Source organism: Urocitellus parryii, chromosome 6 (genome assembly GCF_045843805.1).
Source record: "Urocitellus parryii isolate mUroPar1 chromosome 6, mUroPar1.hap1, whole genome shotgun sequence".
Taxonomy (NCBI): domain Eukaryota; kingdom Metazoa; phylum Chordata; class Mammalia; order Rodentia; family Sciuridae; genus Urocitellus; species Urocitellus parryii.
Window position 1 is genome coordinate 195,788,335 of NC_135536.1, and position 24,067 is coordinate 195,812,401.

Genomic DNA, 24,067 nt, shown 5'->3' on the forward strand with positions numbered 1-24,067 from the left:
AAATGTTTGGCAATGATGAGGTGGTCAAAGCAGGGTTGGCAATGAGTGTGTGCATGTGAGTCTGGAGCTGTGTGTCCATCCAAGTGTATATGTCTGTATGCTGGAATTCTCTGTCTGTGAGGCAGCGTGGGCGCATGGGATGTGTGTGCTTGGCCGACCTTCCACAGTTTTTGTGGGACCTGAGGATCTCCCTTGGGTGGGATGCCGGTTGCCAAGGGTGTCCTGCCTGTGGCTCCAAGTGTGTCTGCAGGTTCCCATGTGCCTATCTGAGGGTGTCCTTTGCTGTATCTGCCCATGTGGTCCTCATGTGCCAGTCTGAGGGTGTCCTTTGCTGTATCTGTGTGAGTCTTGTGTGTGTCCATGGATTTGTCTGTCTAGATGTCTATGAATGAGTCTGGGTGTGTCTGTCCAGCCGTCTGCGTCTGCGTCTCATGGCATCTGTGCTGCCTTCTTGCAGAGGGAATGTCATTGTGAGTGTGCTAGTGATTCGAGGGTCTCTGGGCGAAAGCACGAGTGACAGGGGTCTGCGCTGGTCTCCGAGAGTGGCCCTTTCCAGAGAGTGTCTGTCCCTGGCTGAGGCCTGCCTGGGTCGGTAAGTGTAAGCCTGCATCTGGGCGGTTCTGAGGACTGAGAGTGGGGGTAGGGCGGGCGGGGGGTTCGCCGTAGGACCGGGCGCAGCCAGTCTTAGTGCGCGCCTGGCTCCCGGCTGGCACACCTGCGCGGACTGTGGCGGCGAGAGCGGGGCGCAGCCCGCACCCTCCGGCTCCCACGCCCCGCAGCCAGCGCCCCCTCCCCCGGGCGGCGCCGATTGGCTGCGGCGCGCCGCTCGGAGCCCGCCCCGCGCGGCCGGCGGGGGGCGCCGCGGGCCAGAGCGCGCTGCGCCGCCACCGCCGCTGCCGCCGCCACCGCTGCCACCGCTGCTGCCAGGAGCACAGCGCGCCTCCGACTCCGTGCGCCGCCAGCGCCCGGCCCTCCTGTCGCCCGCCCGCCCGCCGGCCCCGCCGCGCCCGCCAGCCCCGCCGCGGAGCCCCGGGCCGGCCCCGGGCCGCTGCCACCACGCCGCGCGCCGTACTCCGCGTCAAGAATGGGGCGGCCAAGCTGCCCAAGCCGCCCGCCGCCGCCGCCGCCGGCGCGGCCGAGGCGCCCGGCGCCGGCGCGGGCATGGAGCGCTCGCAGAGCCGCCTCAGCCTGTCCGCCTCCTTCGAGGCGCTCGCCATCTACTTCCCGTGCATGAACTCCTTCGACGACGAAGACGCGGGTAAGCGCGCGGCCCGCCCCCGACCCCGGGGGTGCCCCGGGATCCAGATCCGGAGGCCCCCTCCTGGATCCGGTGCACCCTCAGAGGTGGCCTGTGTCTTCTCTCCACCCCTGCCCCTCTCGGGAAGCGTCCCCAGGGTCTCCTTCCCATTCCACGGGACCGCAGGGGCTCTAGGATGGGCCGTCTTCTAGACTTCCCCCCAGGGACCAGAGATCGTTTGCACCCGTTTCTCGCAGGTGGGCCCTTGGGCCGCCTGGACCCAACTCTCCCTACTCACCTGCGCCTTCCGGATGCCCCCTGTCTTGTTCTTAGATCTGACCTGTCACCGTCCCTGAGTCTCTAGAATGTGCCCACTCTTCAGACCCCTTGGGGCTCCGACGCGCCCCGCGCCATTGGAGGTGGCGCACAGACCTTGCCTCTCCATCTTTGTCTTGGCTGCACCCAAAGGCTCCCAGCCCCAGACCCCGGCCTGGCGCCCAAGGCCTAGAGCGCCCCCATTTGACTCTCCACCCCTTCCCCCACAGTCTGGGGCTCTGGACTCTAGGTTCTTATCTGACTGGGGCAGTCATCGGGAACCTGCCAGGTGATGCCCTTTCCTCCTTTTTCTTCCACGTCTTCCAGGAGGAGGTGTAAGGCGGCGCCAACTCTACACTTGCGCGCGCGCTAGTGTGTGTGCCCCTGACCTCGCGTGCTCTTGTCCCCGGAGTGGCCCTTTGGGGTGGGCTGAACCAGGCCACCATCCTGCGGCCCGGAACCTGCTGCTCCCAGGCCTGCGTGCAACCTTAGCCAGAGCCCCAGGGGCGGGAGGCTCCCGCCGGAAACAGCTTTTTGGGACTCTGAAACCAGGCAGAGGGAACCTGAGAGCTCCAGATTTGGTTTTGGGGTGAGGAAGTGAATCCAACAACAGGTGGGGTAGCTAGAGGGCTTGGGCGAGAGTTCTCCAAGGAGTGCCAGCTTGAGAGTCAGAATCAGGTTTCAGTCTTCATTCTTATGAGCCGTGACCTTGGGTAAGACATGACCCCCACCACCACCACCTCCAGCTTCTGTTTTGCTCATCTGTGAAAAGGAGGATGGCAATGCCTCCACACAAGGCTTTGTATGGTGTAGGGTGGGGTTAAAAGTGTTTTGTGAGCTGAAAATCTGAGAGTATTTGAATTCAGTGAGGGGACAAAAAGGAGAGGAGAGTATGTGTTGGGGAGGAGCAAGAAGGCTTCATCTACACTTTTGAGACTCTGATGAAAATATGGATTCTCTCTCCCCAAAATACATAAGTGCTTAATCTACAGAATTTAGCCTACAGTTCTGGGGAGTTCAAGGGCCCAGGATTCCACTCTCTGCCTGCTGGGACCCTTATCTGGACAACCCTTCTCTCTAGGTTCTGCCAAGGAATGGAGTGGTGGGTGATGGGTACTCACCTGTAGGAGGCAGGTGGGGAAAAGGAGAGGTCTTCAGAATCTGTGGACTGGTGATGAATGGGGCAGACCCCTTCAGACCTTCTTTTTGTTGACCTGAAGGTGGGAGTGGGGGTAAGATGGTTACTACAGAGCCATTTTATGGGATTGCCATTTTACAGAGCAAATAATTGAGGCCCAGAGGCTTCAGTCTCCCCCTTGAAATAGCTGAGGGAGTCTCCCTAATGCTGAGGTCTCCACTAGTGCAAAATTGAAGGGAGGAAAGCAGGCTACCCTGGGGGTCTGGAGGAAGTGACAATGGCAGAGAAAAAGGTAGGGCAGGAAGCCCCTAGCCCAGGTAAGCTGGCTCCCAACTCTTGCCAGGTGGCCAGGCACTTCTAAAGTTCAGCAGGTCACTTAGGTCTCAGGAGCCTGCCTGGGCAGGAGCATGGTTTTGCAGTTTTTTCCTCCTGCAAAAACTGAGGCAGCATAGTTTGTTTTTTCTCCAGAGTCATGCTCCATGTCATGGGTCAGACTCCTTGGCTGCAGGTGGCTTGCTCTAGGTTTCACTTAAGTCAGCAGAAAACTGCATGCAATATCAGTGATATTTTTAAAGGTTCACCTTATATTGTTTTCAAGAAGATTTAAGTTCCTAAGTGTTGCACTTGGAAGAGATTTAGAAATCATCCTATGCAGTCCCTTCTAGACTCTCAGTGGGTAGGTGTGGGTGTGTATTTGTATACATGTGAGTGTGTATGTGTATGCATGCGTGTGTGTGTGTGTGTGTGTGTGTGTGTGTGACTGAAGCCCTGGTATGTGGTGTGTGTATGCTTCTGTGTGTTTACAACCCAAGGTCAACCAATGTAGCAGGTACAAATCTGAGACTAAAACCAGGTCCTCAGTTCTCAGAACACCAGCAATCCTCTTTTTGAAAGAGAATGGTTGTAAAGAGCTAGATCTCACTGTGTAGAAAATGGTGCCCAGGTGAGGCGGCCTCAGGGAGTAGCTGGTGGCTGAGAGTTCAGTGTGGGCATTTTGAGCTCACTGTCTGCTCATCTCTAGGGCTGCCAGGAGTTTGGGAGGGGGAGGGAGAAAGTCAACTTTCATTTCCGGAAGAATAATGAGTGTCTGGTGAGAGTCGGAAGTGGGGAATGTTGTCTTGGTGCTTAATTTTTCTTGCTCTTCCCAGTCATTAATTTCCTTCTAAAAGAAGCCTTTTGGATGCATCCTTCAGAAAGCACTTGGCTGAACTAATTTCTAAACGCAGTTGGAAGAGTCTCTGGGCTCCTGGACAGAGTTGGCTTGGGCAGGAGGCTGTCGGGTGCAGGCTTGGCTCCACCTGTCTCTCCCCGCTCCTGTGGCCCTCTTACTGCCTGGTCTGTCCCCTGTCCCTGATGGCTCTCTCAGAAGTGTGTGTGTCTGACAGGCCTCTGGCTCATCTGGGAGGCTCCCCTTGGTTGCTGCTCCCAGCTCCCGTGGAAGGCCGCTTTCCCATCCACAGCCATCCTCAGGCTCATCTGCCCTCTTCCACTGGTTTCCTGGGGAAGGGGCTAAAGAGGGAACTGTTCCCCCTCTGCTTTCCATTAGCCTTAAATGGGCAGAGCACATTCCTACTTTGGACTTGGGGGCTTTGGATACTGGGGTGGGCCAAAGAACCTACTTTCCTCTTTCCACACCTTTCTAGCCACCATCTGGCCCAGGAGGCTGGTCACTGCAGGTTCCTAGATTCCCGTTGAGGGGCATCTTCTGTGTGCTTGCTTTTCTTAGAATGTTGTTTTTGCGCTTTTCCCGAGGATGCAGGGGCTTTAGGGAGGCAGGCTCCAGGGCATTTGTGCCTGGGTTTATTGCTCAGCCTTGCTGACACTGAGTTTGTGATTGGGGAGGTTCGGGATGGGGAGGAGTTAGACATGAGACCCCGTTTTCTCAACTGTATGAGGAAGTAAATAACAGCAGGAGCCCTCACAGGGTCAGTGTTTCTCATAGCACCCCCGTAAAATTTCATATCCCATTAACACCCCCATTTTCAGATGAGAAAGCTGAGGCACAGACTTAGTAATTTGTTCAAGGTCACCCAGCCAGGAAGTGAGGGAGTTGCGATTTGAACTTGGGCACTCTGACTCAAGCATCTATGCTTTTAATTAACATACTGCTTGCTGTTCAAAGACTCAGGACAGAACCTGGCATGAGGTGGATCGCAATGCATGTTCACTTTGATCTGTCTTAATACCAGGTGAGAGTTGTTTCTGAGCATGACTGTAAAGAAGAATTTGTGGGCTTGGGCAGGTAAAAGACTGATTCTCAAAATGTTATTATTAATAATCTTACTAGGCAAATTTTATTTTATTTTTTGCCTTTTGATTACTATTATGGTAAAGCTGGACCTTCCTTTGAAGCGGTTCTTAAGATGGAGACTTGGGGGACTTGTATGCCAAACAGAGGGTAGGAAGCATTCTGGCTGCCCATTTATGTGACCACTCGTTTGGACCACATCCACAGGTCTGCCCTGGCTGCTGTGTCCTGGGGCGTAGCTGGGAGCAGGGCTGGATCTCCTTTCCAGTGGATGCACGGGGAGTTATTGCACTGGGGTCTGAAATTGGCAATGGGGCTCCTGAGCCTGACCAAGTGGTTTCAGCGTCCGGTTCTCCCCCGCCCGCTCAGGAGAAGGGCGGAGAAGTTGGAGCAGCCAGCTCTGATTTGCCCAGAGGATGGATGCTTCGATCCGGTGCAGGGAGGAAGTTGCCATGGCAACACCAGCCGGCTACCAGTCCCTCTGCTAACGGTTTGGGCCACATCTCTGGGCTGCAAGCCCTTCATGGCACCGCCCTCTTCCGTTCAGACCAAATCTGATGCAGTGGTGGTGGGGGCCTGGTGGGTGGGGCCCACAAACTAGTACCACAGCCTCCCTCCCCCCCATATTTGGACAGAGGAGAAATGGAGGTGGTTGTCGAGTTACTTCTGGGTTGTGGAGGTGCTCATATCCTGCCAGCCAGATCCTGGTAGGGGGAGTCAGCATTTGATTGTCCCCGTCCCCACTCCCAGGCACCCGGAGTGAACATTCTGGACTGACCCCCCACCCCTGTCCACACGGTTTGGTAGAGTTTTCTTTCCCAGACCAAGTGCTAACTTTTGTCCTTGAAATTTGACCTAAGCTTTTTCTGGGAAACAAAATGTCCTGCTGTCCCTCCCCTTCCTCTGGAGCTGGTGGAACAGAGGGAGCCCTTCAGCTCCAGAAGGGGGCTGGGCTGGGTGGGGGGGTGGCTTTTGTGAATAGGGCCACCTGAAGGCATAAGGTTGAGGCTTTAAAGCCTCCACTCCTACCCTTACCCTTGGGGCAGGCCACTTCTGTCCCCCACCCTGTCCTCTCTACCCACCCCCCTCCCATTTATCACCTGGTCTGTAATCGCCCGACGTTCTGGGAGCTGGGCAGAACTCTTCTGGGTTTGGATGACTGAAGCTTGGTAGAGAATTGAGCCGATTATTTCCCTAGTTCAGGCTGAAGGGTGGGGTGACAGTGCGCATCCAAACCTATTCATTTTAATCAAATTTTCCTGAAATAAGTATCTGGGGGAAATTAGGGGCATGAGGCTCCAGCCCTCCATGTGGCCCTGATCCTTGGTCTGCAGTTTGCTCTGAGCCTTTGGGGCTCCTTCCTCAAGCCCCCCCCCCCTTGGGCTCTTCGCCTTCCCTGTCCTCCCAGACTCCTGGCTCCAGCTCCCTGGGTCTGCAGTTGCCAGGGGCCACCTGCCTGGGTTTGGTGGGAAGGGGAAGGAAGGCCCCTCCTCCTCGGCTCCCTCTGGGGATGAGGCTCTGCCTCCTTCTCCACCCACCCCCAGGCCCAGAGGCAGAGCCAGTTCCAACTGCAGGCTGAGTGGGGGGCGGCCAAGTGCGGAGGAGAGCCGGAATGGAAGGAAGCTGCCCTGAGCTGCCCTTCTCTCCCGTCTTGGGGCCTTTCTGCCACCCTAACAACCTTACTTCCGGTGTCTTTTAGAAACTGTTGGAAAGGCGCCGCTTCTGGAGAGGGTGCTGAGAATAGCGCACCATCTCCCCTCGTAACCCCTGCCTGCACGGGGCCCAGGTCACCCTGTCTTTCTGGAGTGGAAGGAGAACCTGGCTTGGCTTATCAACTTGCCCTGCGACCTCAAGCCAGTCTCTTAACCTTCATGAGCCTCATCTGGAAAAGGGGTTAATGCCCTTGGTCTGAGCATCTCAGGAGGGTAGAAATAGAATAACTGAGGGCCTCTCAGCCATGCTCAGTGCTTTGCATGATCTCATGAATCCTGTAGCTGAGGGTAGCTGCCGCTGCAGATGTGCCCATTCTGCAGATGAGCCAAGTCAGGCAGCTGGAGCGGTGTGCACGGTGACGACTCCAGCCCAGCCGAGTTGGCTGGCAGCCACCTTCCGCCTGCGGGCATGAAATGAGTTCCCAGGTGGGAAAGGGCTGTGCAGTCTTCAGGGACTCTACTGGGGCTGTCACAATAACAAGGGACAAAGGCCAGGGTGCAGGGGCCTGTTCAGGTTCACGCAGGCCCTCTGGGGTCCACTGCCCCACTGCAGCTCTTGCCTGGCCATCGGTTCCTGGATGATGCCATCACAGTCGGCCAGCAGCTGCTGCGCCTGCCTGGCCTCCTTGAAGAATCCAGTCTGCCCTGGCCCTGGGGGCCCAGCCATCACCTGCCTCTCCAGACCGATGTAGGCCAGGGCTGGATTATATTTAACGCTGTGCTATTTCCACTTGACAGCTCCGGAGCGCTGTCCCCCCTCCCCGTCTCCTTCCTCCCCCCTCCCCTTCTGATTCACTCGGAAACTGACGAGGCTGATGTCAGCGCCTTATTCTTAGCCCCCGTAATTGTAACTGCATTTAGCAGTGCGCACTTCATTAACAGTTTCTGCGGTGGGGGAGTGAGAGGACCGTGTGGCTGGGCAGGGACACGGGGGGAGGTGGGAAGAGGGACCTGCTGCCCGGACCCTGGCCAGCTGCCTGCTTTGGATGGGCCAACTGGGTAGGTTCCAGGCCTGGCTTTCCAAGACTAACAGTCCTGGAAGGACCCTTGGAGAGCATCTCGTCCATTCCCTTCACTGGGCAAAGAGGGACACCGATGCTCAGAGAGGTGCAGTGGCTAGCAAAGGTCACACGTCCAGGGTCCAGGGTCTGACCTCTGAGTCCAGGTTTTCTTGTCTGGTATTTATTCATTCAACCAATATTGAATTAGCTGCTTGGTGCTAAACAATCTGCTAGGCATTAGAGGTTTATCGGGGAACAGTGCAGACATGGTTTCTGCTCTCATGGAATTATGGGCTGAGGGAGACGGACAATAATCAGGTGATTAATTAAAAATAAATAATTTTAGATTGTGTTAAGTGGAATGAAAATAAAAAGTGATAGGATAGGAGAGAGCATGAGTGAGGTGATCAGAGAAGCCACACTTGAGTTGAAGCCTAAAGGACAGAGCCAGCAATAGGATATGAGGAGAAGAGTATTCTGGGCAGAGGGAGATGTTGTGCAAAGGCCCTGAGGTCAGTGTGAATGTGAGCTTTAGGAAACAGCAGTCTGGCATGTTACAGGAGTGGGTGAGAGGAGGAGAGGTCAGGGACATGAGCATGGTGGGCATGGGGGGTGGAGATCATCACAGCCTTGTAGACAATGGTGGGGAAACAGGTCCAGAGAGGAGAAAGGAAAGGCCTTCAGCTGGGTCAAGTCAGAGAGAGGCCAAGAACTCCTGCCCCCGGAGTCCCTGACTCTGCTGTTCCTCAGGCACAGATGGCTGTGCCTTTAAATGCACAACGTGGCTTCCTTTGAGTCCTAGCTGGAAGGCACTATGGAGTCAGGGCAGGGCCCCTTCTCCCCACCCCGCCTGCTGCCTCACTCCTCTCCTCTTACCTGAGCGGGACCCTGCGGGGGGCAGGAAGAACTGGCTTTGGAATCCCAGAGATCTGGATTTCCATGCTACTTCTGCCACTTCTGGCTTGCGTGGCGTTGGGCCAGTTGCTCTACCTCCCCAGGGCTCAGCTTCCTCCTCTGTAAACTGGGCCATAATAATAGTAGGTACTTCAAAGGGTGATGGGAGGAAAAGACGGTGAAATGCACAGACGCGCCCCGCCCAGAGCTGGACCTGCGGGGTTAAGCGTCCTCAGTGGTGGGGACCAGCGAGGCCGTGTGCCAATGCCTGGCACGCAGGGGCACTCGGTCAGCGGTGGCCGCTGCGGTTCTCATCGCTGTGGTCAGTTGAACAGGGCAGAGCCGGGCTGCTCGGTCTCCGCGAGCCCAGAATCACCAAGGGGGCTTGTTTGCACACAGACTGGGGGACCCCACCCTCGTTTCTCTTTCAGTCTGGGGTGGGCTCGTTTCTGACCAGTTCCCAGGTCATGCAGCCCTGAGGCTGCTGGCCCAGGGACCCACACTGACAACCACGGGTGAGACTGGCCGGAGAAAAACGAGGGTCTCTTCAGTGCCCCTCCCTGAGTCTGGGATGCTGGGCTCCAAATTCAGCCCTGGATGGTGTCTTCGTGTCCGTCTGGTTCCTTTAGGGCCTCTGGTCCAGGTGAGCCTCAGCTGCTGCCTGCACAGGGCTGACCGCGAGGACCCCATGAAGCCACCTGAACCAGTGATGAGTGAGCCAACACAGCAACCGGCAGGCCACGCTGCTGGGCTGGCGCAGCCCTGGGGACGCTGGCTCCGGTCTAGCACCTTTTACCAGACAGAACAGGTCGGAGGCTGGCGTGTTGACACCAGGAGGTTCATTTCAGGACAGGTCTTTCCTGGGAAGAAGTCAGTCAAAGGAATGATGGTGGTGGAGAGTCACAGTGCTGGGAAATGCCACCAAGGCAGTGTCCCCGGTCGGCTGGTTGAGCCGTTGCTGAGAAGGGGTGCTGGTTATTCTCCAGCAGGAGTCGGGCCTGTGGGGAGATGAGCTCTCACCCGGCCTAGCACAACTCAGGGTCAGAAGACAGAGGCACACAACAGAGTTTCCGGGTGGGACACGGACTAAACCCATGTTCTCCGGGAGGGGTGGCTTGGGGTAGAAAGCCCAGACTCTGGAGGCGCGGAGATCCAGGTGTGTGCCTCTGCCACTCGCTGGCTGGGTGTCCCGACTACGTATGGGACTGGTGTGGGCCTCAGCCATGTCCTCTGCAAAATGCAGCAAGAGTTCCGGGCGGCTCGGGAGGGTCGGAGGCAGTGCCCGAGCCGCACACAGAAGGCACTGCAGAAGTGCAGCTGCTGCCTGCCCTGTCCCCGCCGTCTTCCTGAGCCAGGGGTGCGCACACCTGGCTGGCGGAGCGTGGGAGCTCCGCCCGCTCTGGCCCTGGCCTGGTAGGTGTGTTTGCTGTGTGCCTGGTGGAGCCAGCGAGGCCGCATTCAGGGTCAAGGAAGGAGAATTCTGTTCAGCTGCTGAGCCTCAGAGTCTTCTCCGGCTACTTCTGGTTGTCTCTCCCACCTCAGTTTCCCCATCTGCTGAGTGAGGGTCCAGGAGGCTTGGTGTAGACACCACCAGAGTCTCCCAGAGAGGAAGGACACCGAGCAGGCCTACCTCTACTCCTCCTGTGCGCGTCTCGACTCTCCTGTCACCCTGTGGGATCACTGTCAGCCCCCAAGAGCCATTTCCTACCAGAGTTTCTTTCTAGATGATCTTTGGTGACTAGTCGTTGGATGATTTCTAAAATAAGTATTTGGGGAATTAGTTAATGTACACATACACTAGAACAGTTTGCAGGGAGGGACTGGTGCTTTACCATTGAGCTACCTCCTCATCCTTTTTTATTTTTTATTTTATTTTTTGGTACCAGGGATTGAACTCAGGGGCACTCCACCATTGACCCACGTCCCCAGCCCTATTTTGTGTTTTATTTAGAGACAGGGTCTCACTGAGTTGTGGAGTGCCTCACTTTTGCTGAGACTGGCTCTGAACTCACGATCCTCCCGCCTCAGCCTCCCGAGCCACTGGGTAATTTTTTATTTTTAAGACAGGGTCTCACTCAGTAGCTTAGGGCCTTGCTGAGTTGCTGAGCCTGGCCTGAAATTTGTAACCCTCCTGCCTCAGCCTCCCAAGCTGCTGGGATTACCAGAGGGATCTCCATTTGCCCAACACCTCACAGCAGGTGGATGGCAAAGCCAGAAATAACACTAATGTTTCTGGACTCCCGGTGCTGAGTGTTCCCCAAGTGCAGGGTAACCAGTAGCCATGGTGGACCCTGCTTGAGGCATCAAGGCTGTGCCCTGCATCTCCAGCACTTGGTGTCCCTGGTAGATGCCGCCTGGAGATGTCCTGGGAGTCGGTGGGAGGAGATATCACTAATTGGGGTCTATAATGGAAATTAATTAGTTCCTTAGCAAATGTCTGGAGAAACATCTTTCATCTGCCTGGGCCCAATACCCAGCCTGGACCAGGTGCCTCTGGAGCCCAGCCAGACCACGGCCAAGCCACCCCCCAGCCATATGGCCTCAGGAAGCTGCCACTTCTGCCCAGCTTCTGTTGGTCATGCTGAGATGGGGCAGAGGGACCCCAAACTGGGCAGCCTGGCCCCGAGGGCAGTGGGTGGTTGCCTCCAACAAGGGGGAATTTAACATAGCTGTTCTCTGGACTTGTTCTCTGGACTCCTGACAGTCTCTTTGGACTGAAAGGGATACAGAGGATGGGGAACTTTTCCCTCCGTCGTGGCCTGAGCCATGGGTGTTGTGCAATGGTAGACTGTGGAGCCGGGCGCAGTAACACGTGTCTGTGATCCCAGCAACTCGGGAGGCTGAGGCAGGAGGACTGCAAGTTTGAGACCAGCTCTAGCAACTTAGCAAGACCCTGCCTTGAAATAAAATAGAAGAGCTGGTGTTGGGTTTGGGCTGTAGAGTGCTCACCTCACACGCACGGGGCCCTGGGTGTGGTACGGTGGGAAGGCTCTCAAGTAAGACCTGTGAGTGTCAGGGACACAGGACATTCTGCTGCAGTCCAGCTGCAGCCTGTTCTCTGGGCCCTTCTTGGTGGGAGGGTAACTCAGTGTTGACCAGCTTCCTGTATCAGGGAGTCCCCCAGGTTGGGGACACCTTGGGGCAAGCCACTGACAGCTAGGGTAGTCCTATGAAGTCCTATAAGGACAGGGCAGCCCTGAGCTGATGCCTGCAGGTGACTCTCAGCAGCTGTGGGATGGGATCTGGCTGGTGAACCGATGAGGTCCAGCCACTCCCTGTCTGGAAACCTCTGGTTGCCCAGTGTGGAGGGTGGCTGTGCCCAGTGTGCCGTGCTGCCCAGCCCTCATTGTAGGTCCCCCTCTCAGTCCCATGAGAGGGCATGGTGATGGCCGGGGAGGCAGGATGGGAGAGCCAGTCTCCAGCTGTACTCCTGTCTTAGCCAGGGTCACCTGACTAGTGAGGGCTGGTGAAGTGCCAGCCTAGGCTGGGCTCTGGACTGTGGTCCTCCCAGCATCCTGTACTCAAGTCTGCCTTCTTCACAACAAGGTGTGTATTTGGTGCTTCTTAGTGGGCTATTTCCAAGTGCCCCTTTAAAGGGTGTCTGTCCTGGCCCCGTGTAGTGGCGCATGCCTGTAATCCCAGCACTCGGGAGTATGAGGCAAGAGGATCATAAGTTCAAAATCAGCCTCAGCAGTTTAGCAAGGCCCTAAGCAACTTAGCGAGGTCCTGACTCAAAATAAAACATGGCATTTGCAGGTGAATGGACGGAGCTGGAGAATATAATGCTAAGTGAGAGTAGCCAATCCCCCCAAACCAAATGCCGAATGGTTTCTCTGATTTAAGGATGTTTCGGGGGCAGGGAGATGGGAAGATTAAATGAACAGAGGGGAAGAGGGAGGGAGGAGGAAGGAAGGGCCACAGGGGTAGGAAAGACCACGGAATGCGATGGTCATCGTACACGTGTGAAGACACGAAGGAGGTGACTCTACTTTGTGTACAACCAGAGACATGAAAAATTGTGCTCATATGTGTGATATGAGTGTGATGCATTCTGTAGTCACATATAGCCAATTAAAATAAAAAATTTAAAAAATGAGATGCTATAAAATGAGAAAAAAGGGGGGCTGGGGCTGTGGTCAGTGGTTAAGCACCCCTGGGTTCAATCCCATGCGCGCGCACACACACACACACACACACACACTAATGGTGTCTGTCCTGGCTCCTGCCTAACCCTAGCAGGCCTAGAGCCCTCTGTCTGGCAGCATCTTAGCTGTGTGATCTCATTGATCCTCAGGGACAGTGGCCGTAGCTGGAGGGGTGGGCAGGAGTAACCCACAGGCTGCCTGAGGCCATGTGACAGCATCAGCGTAGCTGATGTGTCATGCCATGAACCCTGCATTTGTCATAAGAACACCTGGATCTGAGATCCCATTTCCGCCGGTTAGCTGGTTGGGTGGCTCTGGGCAAGTCATGGTCTTCCCTCTTTGAACCTTGTTTCCTCACTGGGTGAATAAGTCTGCAGTCGTAAGGGGGAGCAACCTGCAGGTGTGTTAAAGAGTCTGCACAGCAAGACTGTGGCAAGGCTCCGCTTAGGGGGCGGGTGGTGGAGTCCAGCCAAAGCTGGCCTCTGCCTCTGCCGAGGAGGCCGGGCCTGTGCGAGGCACAGTGACACTGGCCCTGCTGTCTGCGGTTGGGTTCCCCCAGAAGCAGATCGAGAAACAGGATTCAGGCGCAACTATTAGCTCCAACCACTAGAAGAGCCATTTTTGTAAGTCAGAACAGTTGAGTAGCAATTTTACAAGGTTTTCATAGTCCACAGAGGTGGTGGGTGAAACCCCCGAGGGGAGTGGGCACAGCAGGCAGGGGACAGAGCCAGGTTACCTCTGGGCGAGGGCAGCTGGGAATGAGGCTTCTGGAGACTTCAGGAGACTGGAGAAGAGGGCTCTGCAAACTCCTGTGAAGGCCAGACAGCAGATATTTCTGTCTTTGCAGACCATACGGTCCCCGTTGCAACTGCTCAATCTCACAGTTGTAGTGAGAAAGCAGCCACAGACGGTATGTAAATGAAGGGCGAGGCCATGTCCTAATAAAACTTTATTTACAAGAGCAGCAGCAAGATGGATTCGGCACAGGGGCCGTCGGGCCATCGTTTGCAGACGCCTGGGGTAGAGCGTGCACCTCGGCTGTCCCACCGGGGAATGAGGGGGCTGGGCCAGGTGGGGGTGAGGAAGGGGGTAGACAGCAAGACTCTCTCCAGCTCGGAGCGTGGCCTGCTGGCCTCGGGGGAGTGTATTGGCAAGAAGGTGGCAGGGTGGACAGGGAAACCGGGGTGGCACAGGCCAGATATTCAGCTTCCTGTTTCCAGCCTTTGCAAGCACGGATTATTTCCAGGCCAAGCCCAGCTTCTCCGTGGCCAATGGTCTCGTGTGAGTTTTCCACCTCTGGCCTCCGCTTGGGCCTTTCCCTCTGCTGAGACATCCTACCCCTCTTCCAGGGGTCCCTGCCACCTCTCCAGGAAGCAGCCCTTCTTCTCTTGGGCATTCCCGTGGTGCTTTGCTCTTCCTCTAGCACTGGCACCACGGGGCTTCTGTCACTTTCTCTTGCCGCGCCGTGAGCTGCCCCGGGTGAGAGGCAGCACCATCCTGTCCTCACCCCACCTAGGGGCAGAACTGGGTCCCTGACTCCTGCTCCCCTCCAGTGGGTGCTGATGACCAGGCCCCCCTGGTGACCTGAGGCCAGCCCCGTCTTGGCCCTCGTGGAGTCTGCAGCCTGTGGGGGAAGGTTAGACACCCCGACACCAACGACTGATGATCTCATCACTCCTGGGACAGGTGCAGGGGCCCGCAGAGGCTCAGGAGGGAGACCTGACCTCTGTGTGGGGGTCTTGGCAGCAGGGCTGGGACCTGAGGTGGGGGAGGCTGTGGCTGGGGCTGGCATGCTGCCAGCACAGCCTGGGAGTCAGGGAGCGAGGCGGATGGTGCGGCTCCCCTCCCTCCTGTCTGTCTACACCTCTAGCGCTCACAGGTGGACCTACTGACTAGGGCTGCTTCTGTGCATAAGAATCATGGGTAACTTTTTGCTTTCTAGTTGTTTTCTACATTTTCTGCTGTGGGCCTGTCTTGGTAAGAGTGCAGGCCCGGTGAGACCACACTCCCACGACAGTTTTATAACTACATTTTTTTTTTGCCGTTCACGGGTGATGCTGATTCTCTATGTAAAGGAAGACTCGTGGCAATTAACCCTATTCACGTGGTTCCCATCATGTTCTGATGCTTCACCTCTCTTAACTCATTCCAGCCCCAGGACTGCCCCAGGCAGGTTCTATCACTATTCCAATTGTACAGATGGGGAAACTGAGGCACAGAGAGGCTAAGTAAGCTGCCTGAAATCACATAGTAGGGGTCAGAGCCAAGATTCCAATCTGCCTGAGGGGCTCTACAGTCTGAGCTCAACCACTGGGCCCTGCTGTCCACCTCACAGGGTAAGGATGAGGGGACTTCTGGGCAGCCCTTATCCCGGTGCCTGGCACGTAGTTAGTGCTCAATAAATATTAGCTCTTGTTACTATTAGCAATTGTGCAAAGGCCCTGAGGTGGGAAAGGGACATGCCTTTTGAGAGTCCTGGGAAAGGAGTATGTGGTTGGTGAGGTCACAGGGCTGGGTCTCACTAGGTCTTTCAAGTCAAGGATCTTGCACTTGAGCAGGACGATCGCAGGCCCTGTTGGGTTTTTACAGGGAAGAGGCAGCCTCAGATTTGGGGTTTGCGAGTCTTTGAAGTCCTCCGTGGCTGCAGCGGGGAGGGAAGGCTCCGAGAAGCCCAGGACGGCTCCTCTTGGGTACAGCAGCTCTTCTCAGACCTGGCGGCGGGTCCTCAGGCTTCTAGGCTGGCTGTATGGGCCAGAGCACCAGAGACAAGTCAGGAGTGTGTCACCAGGCTGGTCTGGTGATGCTGGGCGGCTGGGAAGTGCCGGCTGGAAGGCAGGAACAAATTACTCTCCTGGAGATGAGGCCGGGCCAGTTCCTGCCGCGTTACATTATTAAATTTGTAATCTTCATTCTAATACTTTCCAGCAGTGAATAAGAACCAAATTTAAAATGCCGGCTTTACGTTTCTGGAATGGAGCTCTTTGTCAAGAACTCTTGAAACCCATAATTTCTCTCCAGAGGTGAATGTCTCAGTCTTTAAAAAAAAAAAAAAAAAAAAAAAAAAGAATAAATAAATAAAATAAAAAAACAAAGGAAAACCACTCTTTAGTTAAGGGTTAGGATGGAAGGGTTTGACCCCGACGGTAGGCCTCAAGCCCTGGAAAAGGCTCAGAGTGGCCCCCGCCCTGCAGATGCCTCTGGGCCTTGCTGGGGAAGAAAGCATGGGATGCTTCATGCCCACCTCACCCTCAAGCCCTGGCACCTCTGTAGAAATTGGGTCACATGCTCTGGAACAATCGACCTGTGTTGACCTTGTGAACCTCCTGGTGACCTGGCTGGTGAATGGCGGAGCCGGCTGTGGGTGGAACCCGTGCCACCTGGCTCCTGTCTCTCCACCTGGGCAGGATGGGCCCCGATTCAGGTCACCAGCATCTGAGGGCTGCTCTCTGGCCCTCCTCCAGCCAGATCCGTCCTTGCCAGGGGGCAGTGAGGACCCTGAGCCGGGAAGGGGGCTCACCTCCCTAGACTCCTGCTAGGCCGAGGTCAGGTATGGAGGCCTGGGCATTCTTTGCCCAGATGGCCCTGAGCCAGCTTCCCGAGTCTGGTCACACCCTCCTTGGGTCTCGTGGGCTCTGTCCATTGCTGGTGTCATGGTGGTGGCCTTGAGGGTGGAGGTCAGAAGAGCACGTAAGTGCAGATTGGCCCCTTGCTGTGGTGTCCAGGAGGAGGGGCGGGTGGGCTCTCCCTCCTCACACCGTGTTCCGCCACGGGCTCCGAGGATTCTACATATGAGCCTGTCCGGGCCTTCAAGGTCATTATGAAGGCCTGTTTCTCAGAATAGAAGGACAGAACATATTTCATTCAATAGCCCTGATTTATAACTTTTAAATATTTAGAATAAGCATGAGAGCCTCATTTAGACTCTTGCCTGGGGCCCCAGCATGCGAAGGGAGGGCCTTTGCATCGCCTCTGAACTGAGAGCCAGCCAGCCCAGGGATGGCCTCTCCCCTCATGGCCTACGTCTTGGCCCCACATGGAGGCCTGTGGCTTAGAAGTCAACTGTGTGCAAGTCAGAGGAAGGCGCCTCTTCCCCCGCCACCCAGCACAGTGGTGGCTTGAAGAGTGGCACTGTCCGTGGGACGTTGAACTGGGACTCTCCCCCTCTCCAGGGTGGCAGTTTGGCCTGGGGATGGCTGCGTTTCTGCCTGGTCCCCAGCCTGCCTGATAGTTCACAGAACCAGCAGGAGCCCTGGTGAGACCCAGAGGGAAAGTGTGGGCTCTCTGGGCTCTCAAGCTGATGGTTAGGCGTTTTCCCTGTTTAATAATCGCCCTCATCACACTAGAGGCCTCGCTTGTGTTTCCTTTATGCCCCGTGCTCTGGGCTTTTCACCTGGATCATGCTGTGGCGATGTCAGACTGTGGGGGAGCACATCCGTGTACCCACTGCATAGATGAAGAATCAGGCTCCAAGAAGTCTGGTCTGCCTCTGGCCCTAGGGCCGTGTGTAGTACGGCACTTGAGTCCGTCAGTCCAGCCACGGCTCTGCACGGCCCTTTGTCGTTTTTAGAAGCATCCCTTATGCAGTCAGCAAGCGTTTTCCACCCTCTCCAGTGTGTTGGGTACTGAGGGTGCGGGGCCACGTAGGACCAGGCCCCCCTGACCCAGGAACAAAGACAAGTGGAGCACGTAACTGGGGGACCCAGTGAGGAGGGAGTGTCAAGTACCACCAAGGTGCTTAGGTCACTGGAGGTCCTGTGAGGTCAGGGGGACCTTATTTATGTCTCCTGTGGGCAAAGTTGTGCATGAGGAAGTGGGCACCAGGAGGTAGTGGGCACCAGGAGGTAGTGGGCCCGGGAGGAAGTGGGGCCCGGGAAGGGCTGGGTGGGTTCCTCCTGGAGGACCAGAGTTATGTCATCATCTCAGGTCTCTGCCAAGAGGGGAGGGACTAATATCTGCCCTGCTCGTGTTTTCAAAGTCAGGAAACTGAGATTCGAGGGGGGAGAGCAGGGGGTCACACCTTTTCGGCAGGCTCCGTTGGAATGGGCCTCTGCAGCCCGTGCTCCTGCCCCTTCCCAGGGCTTTTTTCCCAGGAGGGGCAGAGTCGCCATTGAGCACTTTAACTTTTGAAAACAATGTTGTGCTTTCACCAGTTACAAGCACATGTCTGGTTCCCCCAGCTGGTAATCCCTGCTCATGTACAGGTGTGTGCCCCGGATGCTGCGCTGAGAATTCACTTGTGTCACCTTTCCTGGTCCCCAGGGCAGACCTCTGGGAAAGGTCCTGCTGCTGATCCCACTGTCCAGATGAGAAAATGAAATGACTCCCGGGGCTACCCAGCCAGCGAATGGTTGGGTCTCACACCCGGATTCTATGCGATGGGTAGCCATGGCAGAAATTTGGGAAAACCACAGAGAAAGCACCCCAAAAGAAAATGAAAACAACTCCCATTCTGTAGTCCAGAAGTGGAATGCCAACCACTGGACCGATTCTCCTAGGAGTGCGTGGGTGCACATGAGCCCAGGAGACATGCTTAGGCCCCGGCAGGGCCCTGCGGTGACGCTACCATTTAAAAATCACCTTAAAAAGACCTTCCCGGGCTGGTCTTCACAGGGACACTCTGGCTTCTAGGATCAGGTCTGGAACTGCATGCGATTCAGCCGTGGTCTGCAGACTTGGCCAGGCAGCCCCGGGGACGACACAAGGCCTTGGATTGTTTTGTCCCTGTTTTTCTGCCCCTGTTCTTGTAAAATAAATAGATAAATGAATGAATAAAATTTAAAACACACAGACCTCCCCAGGATTTATTCCATGCCTGGCCCTGCATCTCAATGCAGGAAGCAGAAGGCTTGTGAGCTATAAATAGCACCAGCCCCTTCTGCACGGTGGCGGAGCGTTTGTAGGTTCTGTCTCCTCCCAACCTGGTGACCTGGATTACTTCCTTCCTGCGGTGGCTGCTTTCCTCGTGGCCTCCTCTGTCCATCCTTCCCGGAGCAGAGCACGTCCGTCTCTGCGAGGAGTTAGCGAGCACCTACCCTGGGCGAGGCCCCATCTCACAGCGTGCCATGGGGGGATGGACATGGGCACAGGGGTCCACGGGGGAGGATCTTCCTAGGTATGGACGTGCACAGAGGGCTCCCCAGCTCTGCAGGTCAGGGAGGACTTCTAGGGGGAGCAGAGGAAGGAGCCCAGGGAGGAGGTGGCCCAGGAGGAGTCTGGGTTCATTGTCATGCTACGCAGGGCCTGGCCAGAGCCAGCCCTTGCTGCTGTTGAGCAGGTGGCATGTGGCTTGAGAGCACGTCCAGAGTTCCAGCGGTGACTCCTGAGACTTCTGGAATCCAGGGTCTCTGCTGAGGAAGTGATGTCCCACCTGCTCTGCGCAGTATTTTCTGTCTGGAATCTGGGTCCTGAGCCCCACCCCGATCACTTCATTAAAAAATCTCCAGTGGAGGGGCTGAGGACATAGCTCAGTGGTAAAGCACCTGCCTAGCATGCATGAGGCCCTGAGTTCCGTTCTTATCACTGCATAAGAAATAAGCAATAACAATAAAAATTATATATATGTATACACACACATACACACACACACAGAGAAAATCTCCAGGGGAGCCTGGAAATCTGTTTCCTCACATGCTCCCAGCTGGGATTCAGGGTGCCCATCCAGTCTCCATTCCCATCTCCCTTGAACAGAGGAGGGGGCTCATCCTCCTTCCTTCACCAGGCAGCAGGCTGCAGACAGTCCCTTCCCCTGTGCCAGAGTCACCGTCAGTGTTAGTCCTAACAGAGTGAGGATGTCAATAACCCATACTTGTACTCCTCCCTGTTGCCCATAGAGTAGTTAATCCGGGAGGCAGAAGGTACACATTTTAAATTCAGATGGAACCTGGGCTTAAGCCTCCCGCCCTCTCTTTATGCTCCCCTATCTGTTCTTAAGTGGCCTGACCTCTGTGCGTCTTGTGTCCCCAGGTGGTCGATGGAGATGGTGATGGTTCTCACCATTCAGGTTGTGGGAGGGATTAAGTGATGTGGGAGATGTTCCCAGTGCAGTGATTTGTGGTGGTGAACCCTGTCGCTCTTGTGTGGGGCATCTGCCTGGTAAATTCAACATCCAGGAGGTTTTTACTGAGTATGAAGACACTCCCAGCCCCACTCCAGATGGTGGGCCTGTAGGGAAAAGTTCTCACTCAGCGACTGTTTTTAGGAGCCTTTGATTTTTACAATGCAGATGGGGCAGATAGCGAGCTTTTACTGGTAAGAAGATAAAGGTCAGACAATTGGCAAGATGGGAAGGGTGTTTAGTCCACTCCCCACCTTCAGCAGATTTTTGCAAGAGTGGGTATGAAAAGGGAGGAAGGGGGGAAGGCAGGAAGGGGGGACCCTCTGCCACCATGGTTCCCTCTGGGCCAGGCAGTTTAGGGACAACATGGTGGAGACACCAGAGAAAGACGTCACCAAGGAGCACAGGTGACCTGGCCCTTCAGCCAGCTCTCCAGGGCTGGGTTGCAGACCCTGTGCAGCCTGACCTTTCCCTCTGCCCCCTCAGCTGCAGATGCAGCCAACACCTGGTCCACTGTCCACATCCCCACGCCACCTTGAGTCACGGCCCGTGCCCAAGTCGAGGCCCCGCTGGAATTGTGGGGCCCAAGGCTGGCCCTGGGTGCCTGTGAATGCCCCCAGCATGTGGCCTTCTTTCTAGCTAAGGGAACGGGGAGTTTTGCCCACGGTGTTCTTTCTCCCAGGGGAATGGGCTGTGTGGCCTTCTCTCCTGCCCCTGGATGAAAGAACTTGTCCCTGATAAAGCAACCTCCGGCATCAGCAAGGAAGTGAGGAAACTGTCATAGCTAGAGTCCCTGTAGTCACACAGAGGGGTGTGTGTGGCTGGAGAGGTGGGTCTCTCCTGGTTGGGTTCATAGACTTACGTCTTGTACAGGAGAGAAGGTCGGGGGCCACTGGGGCCCTTCTCCGAGCTCTGTCCCTGGCATGACCTCGGCTTCCTGTTCCGTCTCCTCTTTGTGCTGCACTTCATCTATCAGCTGGAATCTAATTCCAGTGGCCCCTGACAGTGGAAAAACCCAAGGTTGGGAGTCACGAGACCACGGTGTAGGCCAGCGCTGTCCATCAGAGATGTCTGTGGTGACGGGGGCGTTCTGTGTTTGTGGTCCCCACAGTGGCCACACCGTTCAGCTCTTGAAGTGTTGCTAGTGCAGTAGCGCCTTATTCTGGAAAAGTTTGATGAGCATCAGTGGCCACATGTGGCCAGCGGCCATATTGGGCGATGTAGCTGTAGGCCCAGCTCTGCAGACACCGAGCTGTGACACCTGAGGCCAGTGTCTTCTCTCCCTGGGCAGGTGAAGGGTGCCAGTAAGAGAAACCAGAAGAGAGCCATCGAGGACAGAGACTGGGTCTGGGGTCGATTTCTACTCTGCCAAATCCCACGGTCAAGCCACTCAACCTTTCTCTGCCTCAGGCTCCTTATTTATAAAGGGGACGTAGTAGTAATCATCAGTGATGTGTAAGTGAAGTCCATTTCTGGAACTAGTTTTCACTGGTGTTGTGGATGCCCATGTTCACCTCTTTGGAAAACTCTGACAATGTTTCTGCTGCAAACGACGATAAAATGCTTATCTTCAGGGCTGGAGTTCACCACTTTGAACTTCATATAACCATGTAACAGTTGTTCCACTGAACACCTGTCCTTTTCCACCCCTGGGGAAAGCCAGCTTTCAACAAATTTTCAGGGGAATCCAAAAGTTTAAGAGCTCTGGAACTGGAAGTCACCGCGCATGTGGAGGGACTGGGTGAGCCCAGGGAGACAGTGGACTCCGACCCCGACTGCCAGGGTCCCAGCCCGGCCACCTCCCTGCTGCGTGAACCTGGTGGACCTGCAGCCTTCCTATCTGTGAGATAGGGACAACGAGAGACCGATGGCCTGAGTCGTGGGATTAAGGAAATGACGCACGTTACTCATGTGGCGGGGCACTGTGGCGCTTCTGTCAGCGTGGCCACCATCATTATCAGCGCAGCCCTCCTCCTCGCCTGGTTCCGTCCACTGTGTGGCAGGCCTGTGCTGGGGGTGAGTGTCTCCCAAGGTCCCCTCCCCTGCCTGCCCTCCAGCCTCCCCTCCTAGGCCCCCTGTTCTGCTCAGCCACTCGCCTCCCTGTTGCTCATAGAACTTACCAGACGTAGTGGGCGGGGCCTTTGCCTTCCTTGCCCTGTGTTGGCATCGCCCCCTTCCGCCCCCACTATGGGCTCCTTCCTGGGCTCACTGTGGCGAGGTCTCCCTGGCCTCTCTGTCCCCTCCTTCTGACCCCTGCGTTTCGTGTGTCCTGGTCATGTTTGGTGTTGGCCTGCCTCTCCTAGAGGAGCCTCAGGGGCAGTGTGGTCCCCTGGGCGAGTTCCCGGCCTAGAACATCAGGCTTGATGTCATAGGAAGTGCCCAGTGAGGGAGGGAGCAGCGCCCAGCCCACCTGAGGAAGGCCCCGGGGGGCTCTCAGACCCCCAGATGTCCGCTTGCTCGTGTTTTCCGTAGGCAAACATTTCCCACGCCCCCTCTGTGCCGGGAAGGTCCGTAGGTCCTAGGGATAGATGGTGAACACCTGTGTCCCCGTCCTTGCTCGTGGGCAAGGGGGACCATGGCCTAGTTCCCTTCCAAGCACTGTGCTGCCGTCCAGTCTGCTGCCTGCCATCCCAGACAGGAAGCTCAGTGGACAGGGCCTCACCTGTGTGCCCCGGGACGACGGCCGGCACATACACGTGGCCCCTGAGCTTGAAGGAGCATATACAGCAGGCAGCGGGTGGACCAGCAGGAGAGTCTGGAGGTACCCAGGAGGGCGGCTGGTCCTGCGGGGAAGCATGGGACAGAGCCGTGGGGAGTCACACCAGAGGAGAGGACCCTTCTGCCCCTGGCCTCTCACCTGGCCAGCCGCGAGCAGCTTAGGAAGGACGGGAGGCTGGTCGCTTCCCCTCCCTGGGGAGGCTCGGTGGCCCTTCTCTGCTTCAGCTTCTGCCTGAGCTTCTGTCCTTGAAGTTAAAAATAGCCAAGGATGGGAGTGCAAGGACACCCTGTCCTCTGCCACCAAGCAAGGATCCTGCCACCTCTCCTCCAAGGGGCTGCAGGGCCTGAGCTTGAGAATGCAGCGGCTTAAAGAACCTGCTCTTCCCACCCCCTGAGACAAGCGTCACCCTCTTTCCTCCGTCTGGCCTGACTCTCAAGGAGCTGGAGATGTCACAGCTGGAAGGCTTTCTGGGGTAGGCAGACATCTGGCAGGAAGCCCCATCCTTCTCCAGGCCTGGGACCTTGGCAGGCATCACCAATCAATCAAGGCACCCTGTCCCAGGACCGTGGCAGGCGTCACCAATCAATCATGACACCCTTTTCTGCCAAGTCGACACAGTCTAAGAATTCTTAACACAGGATATTTCAGGCAGCAGCTACCAGAGTTGGCAAAAAAAGAGAGAAAAGCTATTTATCTTCTCCAATCTAGACCATTCCCTTCATGGTGGGGAAACTAGAGCTCAGCGTCTTATGTCACAGTGGAAGTCAGTAATGGAGCTGGGACCAGACCCAGGGGTTCCGAGTTCCCGTGCGGCCCCCTCCCCTCGTTGCACCCTCTTTTCCACCAGAACCGAGGCTCAGGGTGTGGAAGAGTGGCTTTCAACTCATGGACCGCAAACCCCGGGTTTTCTGCGACGTATTGTGTGCATGTGCCGCAGGTTCTTTTCTAAGGAGAGGAATAGCTTCAGCAGCTCTCTAGAGGCTCCCTGCATGGCCAAGGAAGATGAAGAAATCAGCAAAGAGAGTGAGCCTTCTACTCAGTACGGGGGCCACAGCCTCGGCCTCACCTACCCGCTGTTGGAAAGGCAGCCGCTCAGGCCCCACCCAGACCTGGAGAATCAGAATCTGCATTTCAGCAAGATTCCTGGGGGCTGCATTTGAGAAGCACAGGGCTGGAACTCACCCAGCCTCCATTTCTGTATGGAGTACCGGGGAGGCCAGGCACCCTCCCAGTCGATGCTGTCGGCATGGGCCCTGCCCTCATTGCTCTCATTGAGAGAGCCAAGATGGGGCCCAGCTGTTCTGCAGCTGTGCTAGGACCAGGTCAGGGCAGGTACTTGTTTGCAGGGAAGATAAAAGATGGTGCATCCTATCCAAGGAGTAGGAGACCCCAGCACGGATCAGGCAGGCATGTGGAAGTTGGCCCCATGAGCTGCTGTTCTTGGAGTAGTTCGGAGAGGTACTGGTTTGGGGATGTGGAAGAACTGAGGGGTTCACAGGGAAGGTGCTGCCTAAGGCCAGCATGACCCGCAGCCTCGGGCTGGGGTGGGTTTACTCTGGTGAGTGCTGCAGCCAACAGGTCTTAACCCATCCCCACTGATCCCC

The 24,067-nt window shown here is 56.2% G+C and overlaps 1 protein-coding gene across 3 annotated transcripts in view; it reads left to right on the top strand.

Annotated features, from left to right (window-relative positions):
* The first annotated feature begins 1,161 nt into the window (after positions 1-1,161).
* Rims4 (regulating synaptic membrane exocytosis 4) overlaps positions 1,162-24,067 on the top strand; it is a 50,219-nt gene continuing 27,313 nt past the window's right edge. For 2 of the 3 annotated variants that reach the window (XM_026408342.2, XM_077800097.1), the window contains exon 1: positions 1,162-1,258. In XM_026408342.2, the coding sequence (XP_026264127.1) occupies positions 1,162-1,258 (97 nt within the window). Of the gene's footprint in view, positions 1,259-5,085; positions 5,089-24,067 lie in introns of all 3 variants that reach the window. The other variant, XM_026408341.1, reaches the window with a different exon arrangement.